Source organism: Sipha flava, unplaced genomic scaffold, assembly GCF_003268045.1.
Source record: "Sipha flava isolate LNK unplaced genomic scaffold, YSA_version1 129_pilon_pilon, whole genome shotgun sequence".
Classification (NCBI taxonomy): Eukaryota; Metazoa; Arthropoda; class Insecta; order Hemiptera; family Aphididae; genus Sipha; species Sipha flava.
In genome coordinates, this window is record NW_020271755.1 from 868,315 (window position 1) to 881,824 (window position 13,510).

The following is a 13,510-nucleotide window of genomic DNA, read 5'->3' on the forward strand; positions in this document are numbered from 1 at the left end:
ATATTATATAATAACCCACTGAGTTTGAATCAGAATCATTTTTTTTACATAATTAAATCATTGACATATTAACAAAATTACCTTATATTCAGATCTCAAAATTCCATAGATTCATACACTAGTCCCTCACTACTATAAACTATTTCACAAAAAAACATTCCAATTTCCTTCTCCTCTCTCAATAGTGATTAGTCCTACATTTCAATAAATTAATATATATATATATATATAAATATTAACATCTAGAATTTGAAGCAGATATGTTATTAGACACCCATTCAATTAATATATAAAAAAAAAAAAAGAAGAGATTTTATCTGCTATTTACACTACCTATTGTAAAAAGTATTATAAATTGTAATCCAACTGTTCTCTTTTCCAATAAAAATATTGAAGATTGTAATTAACATTTATCATCACAAAAGCTACTATTGGAAAAATTTGCTATCTAAGCAACCAGTATAGCAACCATTTTACATTCAAATTTATGGTTTTTATGATTTTAATATCATTGATGTACTAGAGCCACCTCAAAATGGTAACAAAATATGCATCTTCTCATTATAAAAAGTTTTAAAATACATACCCATAGCTTCTGTTTAAAGGTAATTTCATAAATATTAAATAACTTCCATAATTTTCTAATAAATATATTATAACAAAACTTTCTAAATATTTTTTATTATTAACAAGAGCCATGGTTTGACTACAATTAAAACACTACAGACATTTGGTTAGTTATCAATTACTACTTCAATTTAAACATACAATATAACTATAAATTAATACTTTAAATAATTGCACTTATCGTATTTTGGTTATATAAATAAAAACACAATGGGAGTAGTTCAAACACTTAATCATGTGCACATTTCTAGAGCAGTAAAGTAATTATACTAAATTACATTCCATAAATTTTAAGTCTTGAAATAATTATTAAAATTTAATTAATATAACTTAAGTTTATTTCAATTATTTATCTCTAAAATAGAAATTAACTCTTTGTAGTGTACAAAGGCTTAATAAAAAATGATAATTTTGAGTATGATTTAAAAGAAAAAAAAGGGATAAAATTGTAAAATACCATTAAAAAAATAAGAATTATAAAATAATATATTATATAATAATATATTTTATCAATACTATATTATAAATCTGTCAAAATTAATTTTTTTTTAAGATGAATATGAAAAAAAATTTGTACTTGTCAATGTTTAGAATTATTAATTAAACATTTCTAAATTAATTAATTCGGACATTAACTTAATCAAAAAATATTTATATATGTAAAAGTATTTGAGTAAAATATTTAAATATTTGCTTTTTTAAAACTTCTTTATAGTAACTTAAACTACTCCCATATAAACAAGTTTAACTTGCATTTAATAATAATATTTAATAATAATTTATATAAAATATATTCCTAAAAATCTATAAATACTGTAAAAAGATATTATTAAACTTAACAATGAAATACATACACTAAATTAAGATATGTAAATAAATATACATTTTAAGTTAAAACATTTGTACCTACAATAATATAATTGATTTCTTTATTTTTGGTGCGTATACTGAATATTTATCACAGCTAAGATATTTTAATTTGGCATAAGATCAATAGTTTCAATTTTAACCTAATGGAAAACTACATTTCATTTACCTTGCGATTTTCTGAAACCATAAAATTAATTAATTAATAAATTATAATTTTTAAGTGAAAATATATATTTTTTCAAATACCTTATTGGAAGACGACTCAACGGTTTATTCTTAGATGTTTTATCCAAAGCTTCATCAGATAATGATTTTTCAATTTTATTTTTTGACACAATATGATTTTCTACATAGCACGATTGTGGTCTTTTGGATGCAAACTTTACTAGGTTACCATTTGCATCTTTTGTGATGTCAACATTGATACTAGACATTACAGGTACACTTAATCTTTTCCCACGTGATGTTGCATTTCTTTTAGTGATATTTGTTGTTCGAGTTATTACATGTTCATTGCTATCATATCTTTTTTGAGATCGATAAACCGGAGAATTTTTTCTATCTTTTTTTATTGGCAAATGAGAAATTTTTGTTTCTTTGGATGGTTTACTATTTTTTGTATCGGCAAGAGTTTGATACACAGGTGTAGGTATTTTTGATGAATGCTCCATCATTTTGTTAATAGAAACACCAGTATCTTTAATGAACTCTGACTCCAACATACTAAAAATATAACACAATCATTATCTATTAAATTCTTAAAGTAAAATAAAATAAAATAGGCATTTTGTTCAATTGATTAATAGTGCTTAAGTGGGAGCTGCAATCTAATTCATTATCTATTTGGCATACATGTACTAGAGTGTAAAACTTTTCTCTGCACTTCACTTATTGTGACTACAAGTTAAACACAGTTGCGTAGCAAGGGTATGGCAAACTATGCATATGCCAGAGGCGCAAAAGTCGCATTTTTATTCTACCTTGAAAATGAAATGTTTCCATTAAACTTTTTGAAATATGTAGAATTTGTCTAATTGTACACACTACTAGTGAATTTAATGATGAAAATATGAAAATCCCGCTAGTGAATTTATATACAGGAAATTTTGAGAGAAGAAATTATCAATGCATTCACCAGGCTTATAATGAGAAAAGCAATTTTTAAAGTTTAAAATGTATAATATAATAGTAACTAATAAACACAAATTATTAAAATTAGTAAAATTAAAAGTTAAAAAAAATATCATCTCATCAAATTTTAAATTGGTAAAAAGGTTAATTTGTTTGTGGTACTAGAAAGTTTTCTATGCCTCTGGTTAAACATTAAGATAAAATGAGTTATATTGAAAGTCATTAAGAAATTTTATATTATTTTTATTTGAAGTTTTATTAAATATTTAAAAAACAATTAGTATTTTCTTATTTTCTGGTTATCTAAAACTCTTTATTATATTTGCTAATACTCTTTGGTCATGTATCAATGGGAAAAGTTTAGATGTCTAATAATAACAGATTTCCCGAAAACAAAAAAAAAAAATTAAAAATATTTAGTATCAACAACTAGTGATGAACAAAATCATTCAAACTCACAAATAACTCAAATGTATTTGTGAAATGGAAACATAATGATGATAATAAATTATTCATACTTTTTTCTAAATACCGACCAATATAATAATTAAATTTCTAAATCAACTTAATTGAGTATTAAATATATAATGAATTTTACAATAAAAGAAAATATTGTTTTAGTATATTTATAAATTATAAATAATATTTATATATATATATATATATATATATAAATAAATAATATTATAAATTTTAGTATATATGATATAAAAAAAAAAAATGTATTAGTTCATATTTATAGACTTACAATGCCTTTTTACTAGCTAAAGAAATTTTACCATCTTCATTTGATATTCTTGAACCTGAAAAAAAAACTCCATATAAATAAAAAAACACAAAATTTTAATTTACATTCATACAATCATCTATCTGACTTGAACACATCTTTTCTTCAATAAGACTTCTCAAGAACATGCCACTGTTATCTAAATTAATACGTTCAGATGGCTTCATAAGTAACAAACAAGATTCTTCTCTGAATTTTATCATATCGTCATCAGTTTTTGCATACTCTGACATAGACTTATTACTCTATAAATAATAGTAAATATTTTTTTAATTCTTAATCACATAAATACATATGATGCGTAACTGATATTTCATAATTATAAATACAACTAAAAAGTAAATATTAAACAAATAAATGATAATTTAAGTAATTATTTCATTAACTACTTCAGAAAAAAAATTAAGTTATCTACATATTCTATCTATTAACCATATAGAAATGTTCAAGTTATTCATAATATCAAAACATATCAAAATGATCAGCATAAGGAGATATGAAATAAATCATACATAAGTATAAAACAATTTACTACATTTACCTGTATTATATGGTTAATAGAAGCATTGCAGTACTCCAAGATAGGACGTTGTTCCAGAACAGACCGGTCCTCATCAACCAAAAGTATGTTTATAGTACATATTAATTTATCAACTAAAGATTTTTCAGTTGAAATCTTAAATATATTTACTAAATTAGGCATGATATTACATAAACTGTATCTAATATTTGCTACTTTATCATCTGAAAAATGTATAAGAAATCAAATAGATCATACATAATCTTAAGAAAATAAAGTGGTGCATTCTGTATTAATATATTTCATACATACTACATACCTGCTAACATTAGCAAAGCTGAAAAAAAATGTTTTTTAAAATATGCTGTTGAAAATAAATTCAAAGCTTCTTGACAAATAAATATGTAAAATGTTCTTCTATAAAAACTCGGACTTTGTACTGTACCTGAAAAATAAAAGAAAAAGTATGTGAAAATAAATATTAATTATAATATTACCATTGATAATAAATACAAGTACTTATAATCAATTATATTATTTGCTAGCATTTAATTATACCCAAAATATTATAAAAACTTAATAAGTTTATTTTTAAATCATGTCCTGATTGTTAAAACTAAAATATTTGCTGTTGGTAAAGTAATTCTCTTATCACATCACTCTTTTCCTAAACTTGAATCAATATCCAGCATATAATTATGACAGTTGGAAGAGGTCTAAAAGTTTAAATTTTTTATCAAACAAAATACTAACAATTTTACCTCTTCAAATTGCCTTGAAGACTAAACTTAATCTTTTAAAATGGGGTATAATAAAAATAAATCCTTATCTCACTAAGTACCAGATGAAAATTTAATATATTCAAAATAAAGTCTTATTTTAAACAACCATCATACTAAATTTTGAGTAATTTTTACATGATAATTTTAAGATTCTGAATTCTCCAAAAAATTATTTTCCTTGATGCCTATCTCAATTTTATTTCCTCTCTCCAAAATGTGTTTCAAATCTTATTTTCATTACTTTTTTGAGTTTTTCATTTTATGATCATAAAATACCAATTGTATACTGAACATATAATATTAGCAAGTAATGTTAAGTTTAACAATGGAAAAATACTAATTTTACATCATCAATTAATTTAAAAATGTTATTAGTATAGTTACGGTCAATAAGGTGTTCGCGCAGTAAGGTTCTTTGATTAGCATCTAAATTGTAACGTAAAATAGTCAATAACAATGTGCAAACAGCTTCTTTGATTGGTTTTTGTCTCTGAAAAGAATAATAATTCTTAAATATATCAAATAGTGAAATAGTTAATATTTTATATGCAAAAAAATGAAATATAAATATTTAATTTATATATACTAACACATTCCAATCTATCGAACATCACTCTACCCACACGAAATACTTGGTCGGATGTATAACAAGTTGGTAATACCATTAACTGGTGCAAAAATTCAGTATACAATCTCCAGTTGTATTGAGCACATAAATATTCTTCTAAAAGCATTAATGATTTCAATACTTGTTCTTGGTATTTCTTGAAAATACAAATATACTTTAAGTATAAAAAATAGCATTACGTAAAATTAAGAACTGATTTTTACCATTTTTGTTATCATAAAGCTTAAATTGGGAATCAGTACTTTTAAAACTTTAATATTTCTTTCAGACAATAATTTCATTAAAACCGAAGAAATCAATACAACTTTATCATTAAGAGTCACTAAAACCTAAAAAAAAAAACAATAAGTAATCATTTAAAAAAATTATTTCTAGTTATATAAAAATAATTACTTCTTTGATAACACCAACTAACGCTATTTTTATCTCCACATAACTATCTGTGACTAAATCAATTAAATGATTGATCAAAAAAATTAGCAATGTTGTACTGCCCTTGTCCGATGAACTTAAAAGTACAATATCTGTTAAACTTCTAGCACAATACATTTGAACAGTCAAATACGGTTGTTCATAAATATAATTGTCCTATTGATGTAAACAATTAAATAAGTAATTAGATATTTAAATATATTTTAATAACTTATTTTATCATTTACAGCACATAATTTTTTAATAATATTATGTAATTACTTTTTAATGTTATAATATATTATCTATCACCACTGTACTTTGGGCCACGGCCCGTTATGTGTATAAAATAAAATAAATAAATAATTCAATCATTCCATAGGTATTTAGTATTCAGTATTTGATAATGTATTAAATATTTAAATCATATTGTTAAATTACTAAAACCAGTATCAAATATGAAATAGAATTAAACTCTTGTTTTAGTTTATTATTATATAAAACATAACTTAGTATCTATTTTATATGTAATATGGAGCTTGAAAATGTATCTAATTAAGTATTTTAATAAAAAAATTATTTTTTTACTATTTTAAACTATAACATTGAATTTGTGAAAAAATATTTTAGTTATTATTAATTTTAATAAACTAATAACATTGTTGATTACAAAATTAAATAGAAATATCAAATAATAAATATTATCAACATTTCAAATTTAATTTACTACATTAAATTAATTAAAATATTAATACATTTGTGTCAGTAAATATTGAGTAGAGGTATGTTGTAGAGATTTTTAAATAGTTTTTAATAAAAATATTACCTATGCACAGTAAAATAATGAAATGTAAGAGAAAAGTAGAGAAGGGTAAGCTGTGAAAATCTAAAATAAATGCCTGATAGATTAATAGTTAATCAGTAGTGTAAATTTAACATTTAACTCATGTGTCCAATTTAAACTTTGAAGCAGTTTGAAATAAAGATATAAAAGTCATATATATATATATATATATATATATAAGATATATGGCTTTATCACAAAGCTTCAATTCAATGACATATTAAAAGACATCTTTTTGGAATGATGAATAATATGTTAAATTAATTTAAAAACATAAAATGGAATTAATTAACAGTATAAAATTAATCATAATGTACATGAATATTTTAACAATACACATAGAAAAATTATTTATACTCACATTATTACATGGGTGCTCAGAAATTTGATCTACATTTAATAAATCTGTGTATTTATTTATAAACCAAGAAACATCATCAAAATTTAGATAATCTGAAATTCATAAAATTTATTATTCATCTAACACGGAAAAAATAAATGTATACAATAATTAATAATAAATTATATACTTAAGACTTAAATTAATTACTTACCTTTTAGAGCTTTACAAATAATACCATAATTCTTGGCAACAGCAACTACCAATATAGTACTTTTATTAATATTGGTATCAATTAATTTTTTAACCATAGGTAATATTACAGTGATAATTGTTTCCTTCGGAAAGCATGGTATTATATCAACTATCACATTGAGCATAGCAACTTTAACACCATAATCAGCATCATTGGCCAGGTCCACAATGGCAGGCAACAATACACAGTCTTTTAGGTTGTCAGTATCATCTTTAAGAAATGCACTGACTTTACTTAGCTCTTGGCAAACAGTTTTCCTTACTAGAACACTTTCGTCTTGACAAAGCGATAAAATACATGGCCATATTTCACGTTTAATACTGTAAAAACAAAATGTTTTGTGAAAATTAATAAATCATTGACAATAATTTAATAGCTTACATATATCCATTTAATTTTGAGGCAAGAGATCCGAAAATCCGACAACTTATCAAACGTGATGATTCAGTCTTAGAGATATTGCTTTTTTCAATAGCAAATGGTAAAATCTAACAAAAAAAAAAGTTAAAAAAAAGAAAAACTGTAAAACAATTTTAGTAAGTATATGTAACCTCTTGTTGTAAGCAGTCAACAGGTAAAAATTCTATAAAATCTAGCAGCGTGTCCAGCCAAGTATTGATGACACCTATGGTAAAAAAAAAAAAAGAATTAATCAGAGAGTCTGATTAACTACTGTTAAGGTTTTCAACTAGAAAATGACAAAGAATATGTACTGTTATTGTTGTCGGAGTGGTTGTCCAAAGCAGTAAGAATGGTGGACAAAAACGTTTGTTGGAACAGATCGGCCGTGAGCAGTTGCTTTTTCAAAATGTTTCTCACCGTTTCGGTCGCTTCATAATGACAATCGGCCAAATCCTTGGAATCATTCTAAAATCGTACACCGGCAAACGAAAATGTAAGCATACAATGTAACATTATAATACATATATAATAAATTACTCGTACAGTAACTGCACGTACATGTTGCATTATCAGGAAGACGAATGTAATTAGACATAGTTCTTGTACGTTAATGAATCACACAAATCGTTCGTTTTCCCGCTCCACTGTGATCCGTGATGTTCACATGGTTGACGAAACAGTGAAACTACCGACGGAGGAATAACGATATTAATACGAACGATCGCGTAACGTCGTCTAAGATCAAATCCACTGCACGCACCAAAATCAATGAAAAGCGACCGAATTGTTGGCACCAATAACGAATTTAATTACGGTGACCTGCGTCACAGTTGAAGGTGAACGTCGTCGAACCGGCTGGAGAACGTGAGTGCGAGTGCCGCTGCTGCAGCAGGTGTGGGCCAATGCGGAGGGTGCGCCGAACGTTTATTTCTGGAATGACTCACGGGGACGCGTTGCGGTTGACTAACGGAAGCTGCGGGCAGTCGGGCAGCAGTGGAGGGGAAACTCGATGCGACGAGCGGAAGAATATTTTTTTAATGCAACAATTATTATCATAATAATAACACGTTATAAGCGGCGATAGACGGATGACACACGCACTAGCCACTACCGTGCGCCGTACGGACGTCGAGACTGGGTTATTATCGTTGTTACCATTAATGCGATAACTGAGATAACCTGTGTATTGTGATAACGACTCGGGCGGCTTATCAGTTCGCGCGATTTTTCTCTCGTCGTCGATATTACCATTGATTTTATATTATACTAAAATCAATGATATTACACTTCCTCCACGGGATTCCTGTGGTTTTATTTTGACCATGGATTGATTTTCGTAACGGTAATCCTCGGTGTTCGAATCAAAACCAAGGAAAACAAGTGGTCGACGAATATAAAATGTAAAAATAAACACATAAGGTTTGCCTGGACTCTCGACGAAACCCAAAACACCAACACCGAATTACGTAAGCTATTGCGTTTATATTTTTATAATATTTTCATATCTTCCTGTCTTTAACACGAACAGGGCCACTTGAGTACAAGGGACTGCAATGTAAACACTCTACAGTCGTTTTTATTAGAAAAAACATGATTTTCTCTCGTAAGCTTTTACAGGAAACGTACGTAATCATTCAATCGCAAAATAAAATATTCATTACAAAATTCATATGAATATACGTTTTTGATTCCTAAAAGAACCAGGAATTCATAGATTGAATTTTTTTTTTTTTTACCAATACTGAAATAATACAGCTATTATTTTACCACGGAAAAATATTTTCGATCAGAAATTGTAGCCATGAATTATATTGCTTGTGCAAATATTTTCATTCTATAGTTCTTAGCTATCTAAAAAAACCCGCTGAAAAATTACTAAAATACTTGAAAATAATGTTAATTTTCGACCCATGACCGTTCGTAATAATTATGATAAAATCATAAATTTTACTAATTGGAAATTATAACATGCGGATTCAATCCTAATATATTTTAAAAATTACTATAAATCAAAAGATTTGGAAATTAGTTCTAACCAACTTTTTCTTATGATTAGAATTTAAAATATAACAAATTCAATTTTATGAACAAATATAAATTATTTTTTATTGATTTATTTGTTTTATCATATTGGGACCCCATAATTATTGAAAATAAAAATAAAAGTAAAACGTTGTATTATATTAAATACAAAGAGTTTAGAAATTGAATCATTAAGTTTTCATGAATACGCCTTCATTGAAATTGTATCAAACTTCCACTTTATTTTTCTTAGCTATCAAAGCTATTGCTTGTATAAGTTTTATCATCACTGCTTTTTTTTCAATAAAATTGCAGAAGCAGATTTATAGTATATATATATATAAGCAGATCGCCAGTCACTTCAATGTATTTTATTCGGGTTTTTAATATATTATCAAGATTTATCCATAAAAAAAAAAGATAGGACATCAAGTACTTATAGGAATTATTTATTTACCTTCCAATGAATTCAATATTATATTCGATGCCCTCCTTTAGCTAAAAAACGAAAACAATATTTTTTTATTGAATACTCAATCTAAATTAATAACTATTAAACACATACAAATAAGTTCAAACAATTCGGAATAGCAATATTCACATTTTTGGTATCTTTTTAAAAATGTATAGAAATACTAAAAAACAGATTTACATAGTTATGGGTAAAAATGGGTGTTTTGGTCACGAAATATTTTTTTGCATATTTAAATGGCTTGTCATATTTTAACCTACTGATACGTATAATTTTAGTATTTCTTAAATATAAATAATATATTATATTATATGTGCACTGCCGACCACTGGGTAATAATTTTATGTCAAGGACATACCTGATAATAACATTTAGAGAGTGAACTATTTCATTGTTACACAAATGAAAAACGCATGACTATATGTTGGGTTATTTTATTTTTTAATTTTCGTACATATTTACATATTTTGTTTGTTAATTATTTAGATTATTTTTACATACCTATATATCGCACGCATTTGCACGTGTTATTGTAAACGTCTTTACACTATTTACCGATTTTATATTTTAATATATTTTTTACAATATCCTAATTTCTCGTCCGTAAAAACTATTGTCATTATTCATAGGAGTTATAAATCTATACCTGTGAGAAAAGTACAAGTAATTTTATAATCGGTGACAGTTCTTCAGCAGTAAAAATGTAGTTTATGAAGTCAATATTATTGATTCCCTACAATATATTTGTATGAGATAAGCTAAAATCAGTGCTCGACTTGGGAAAATTAAAGAAGGGGGACTCTGTTTACTTTAAAGAAAAATAACGTCCTCTAGACTCAGGGGTGTTATTTTTTGGGGGGGGGAGGCAGACTATGGCAAATGCTCCACTCTAAGAAATTTTAAAAAGTCGACAATTCTTTGTCCGATGATCAAATGCTAAAATCGGTAAATAGTAAATTTTTATTTCCTATTTTGTACTCGGTTCGATATCAACATCGGCGGAATTCGTTCATAAAAATTAATTGGTTTATAGCTGAACGTTGAACAGAAGTTTTACAAAAAAATTTGTCCGGCAGATGGCGTTTGCAAAACTAAAATACATTTCTCGAAATTACCTGGAACGGGCGGGCGATATTCGCGATATCGAATGTGTAACCTTTCATGTTTTCAAGAGTTCAAGCGAATAAAACGCCCACAAATTGTCATTTCATTGTTCCGCGCGAAAGACCGCGAAATGTGTCTCGCAAAACTTATACTACCACACGCTTGTTACAGTGCAACTATAATAAATTACCGTGAAAACAACGGTGACGTCGCGTCGATCGTTCGAGTTTGTAAAATGTTTTTTTTAAACATTTTCAGGTTCGTCGTCAACCGTCTCCTATTAGGCTGCTGTACTTTTTATCGATCGTCGTTTATTCGAGACCGATTGTTTCGCTGGTATTACTCGGAAACACGTACACGAGTCGACTTTTGAAAAATCATATTGTTTCGGCACCACTGAAAGCTGTGCTCACGTCGTGACATATTTGTACAATCATTCCGTTTGGTCGCGTGACGGCCGATGTTTTTCGTGGTCGAAACTCGAGTGACCGTTCAATCGTATTTAAGACGGTATGTGGCGAAATTCAAAGAGTAAAAATAGTTTTGTAGTAATAACCGTTTATATTTTTAGTATTTGTTCGTAATTTGCGATGGTGAACAATATTTACATGGAATATGGCAGTGCTGTGTCCCGATGACATTAAAACATACCGTATGTAATTGTTACTATAATTCCATATACTTATGAGAATTGGCTTAATTAGACCTTAAAGTCAGGGATTTCCAGTCCTATCATTTTTATAGTAATGGGAAATTAAGTATGTGTTCTACCACCCCCCCCCTATACTCGTTATTCGTTATCACCATTTTATACATCAATGCTACAAAAACAGAATCTGTACATTGATTCTTCTAAATGAGGAATATTTTTATATTTACTTTTACTTTATTAGTTATATAGTGCATCACTAACAATAATATAATAGTTTGCCAATAATAAATAAAAATAAAAAATGTCCAAAATGTTGTTAATAAAAAATAAAGTGATCATTTAAATTTAAATTTAAAAATGTAGTTACTTTTGTTTGGACTAGGATTTATGCCAGAGGGGGTGAAAATTAAAATTGAAGGGCTCAATTCCCCAAGCCCCTCCCTAATTAAGCCTATGTTTATGAGCGAGGAATGGATTTTAACGCGAATTGCATTTTGTTTCGATTATCCGAAAACATTGCTTTCCGTGTAGGTACAAAGTTCATTTCACATTTCAAAGTTAAAAATAATTTAAGAGCACTTTTATAATGCATTTATTTAAATAAAATGTGTATTATGAGTGCACTAAATCTTATATTTTTAAAAAATTTTGCTTGTTTTTTAAAGAATTTAAATCCATTTCTTACTTATGAGCTTCCGTCGGTAACATTGCTATTCGAGTCATTTATCTCATCGTTTCGTTTTCGTCGTGTGAACATCGATAGATTTTCGTTAGCAGCAGTTTTGTAAACCGTGTCTGTCGTACCTTATCAATTTTTTCAACACGACAGTTTTGTATTTCTGCCCCACATGATTGGTTATTACAGCCAGCTTTAGGGCGTTCGTTATTCTTAATAACTAAAGTATTGCCAGTCGACGTCATTCAGTATTTGCGATTTTCTTTCCGAGTTGTAGTTATTTGATTCACTGAATTTTTCAAACTAGTACCGATAATCAATCATACGTGCCCGTAAAAAAGCAGTTTTTTAATCATACAACTGCAGTTACGTTCTACTACGACCGAACCATGTCGCTTATCATCGGAATTCCTTCGGTATTATTATACATGTTTTTTATATTATTATATTGTGCACGAATGTTGACAGTTTTACTTTTTAAGAGTATAAAATATAAAGTAATTATAATTAATATTAATATATATATATTCATAAGGTAGCATGAAAGATTTGTGGTCTCTATTTAAAAAATTACGTTGATTTTAGTATTCTTCTCCTATATTGTTTATAATTCTAACCATGTTTTTTTTTTTATAAAATGTATTAAGAGTTAACTCTCATGTATTTTAATACCTTTAAAATAGATTTATAATATTTGTATTGTTTGTGTATATAGTTCGTATTACACCTCTCGCGGTTTATACACCAGTTATGATAAACATTTCTACATATTTCAGTGATTATAGTACATTGATCGTTTTCAAATTTGAATAGTTTAATCTACAATCTGTAAGCTTGTTGACATGAGTTCATATTAAATCAATTGGTGTTAATAAGTGGTAAACAATTACATGGTATTAAATGGGTATTGGATGTTCCGTGTAAATATTCACTGCCGGACGCGCAGTTTTCTTTATTTTAGCTTCGAACGACGGCCGTGGTCCTGG

At 27.0% G+C, this 13,510-nt stretch overlaps 1 protein-coding gene and 1 long non-coding RNA gene across 4 annotated transcripts; one reads left to right on the forward strand and one right to left on the reverse strand.

Moving 5' to 3' along the window:
- Positions 1–1,498: 1,498 nt before the first annotated feature.
- Positions 1,499–8,687, reverse strand: LOC112694424 (serine/threonine-protein phosphatase 4 regulatory subunit 4-like). Of its 3 annotated transcripts, XM_025569883.1 has the most exons (17): positions 8,359–8,687; positions 8,142–8,283; positions 7,910–8,063; positions 7,748–7,821; positions 7,578–7,684; positions 7,155–7,516; positions 6,962–7,053; positions 5,739–5,933; positions 5,549–5,674; positions 5,308–5,481; positions 5,102–5,207; positions 4,255–4,380; positions 3,957–4,159; positions 3,489–3,660; positions 3,377–3,431; positions 1,744–2,220; positions 1,656–1,674 (listed from the first exon to the last, which is right to left on the reverse strand). In XM_025569883.1, exons 2-17 carry the CDS (start codon positions 8,163–8,165, stop codon positions 1,656–1,658), a joined length of 2,466 nt encoding a protein of 821 aa, XP_025425668.1. In that variant the 5' UTR covers positions 8,166–8,283; positions 8,359–8,687. The 3 variants fall into 3 exon arrangements, with proteins under 3 accessions (XP_025425667.1, XP_025425668.1, XP_025425669.1); XM_025569882.1 differs by having other exon boundaries at positions 1,499–1,674; positions 8,142–8,686; XM_025569884.1 differs by having other exon boundaries at positions 8,157–8,687.
- A 121-nt stretch (positions 8,688–8,808) lies between these two features.
- On the forward strand, positions 8,809–12,047 carry LOC112694426. The gene is made up of 3 exons (XR_003149568.1): positions 8,809–9,064; positions 11,455–11,706; positions 11,768–12,047. It is a non-coding gene; the product is annotated as an uncharacterized LOC112694426 (long non-coding RNA).
- The last annotated feature ends 1,463 nt before the right edge of the window (positions 12,048–13,510 follow it).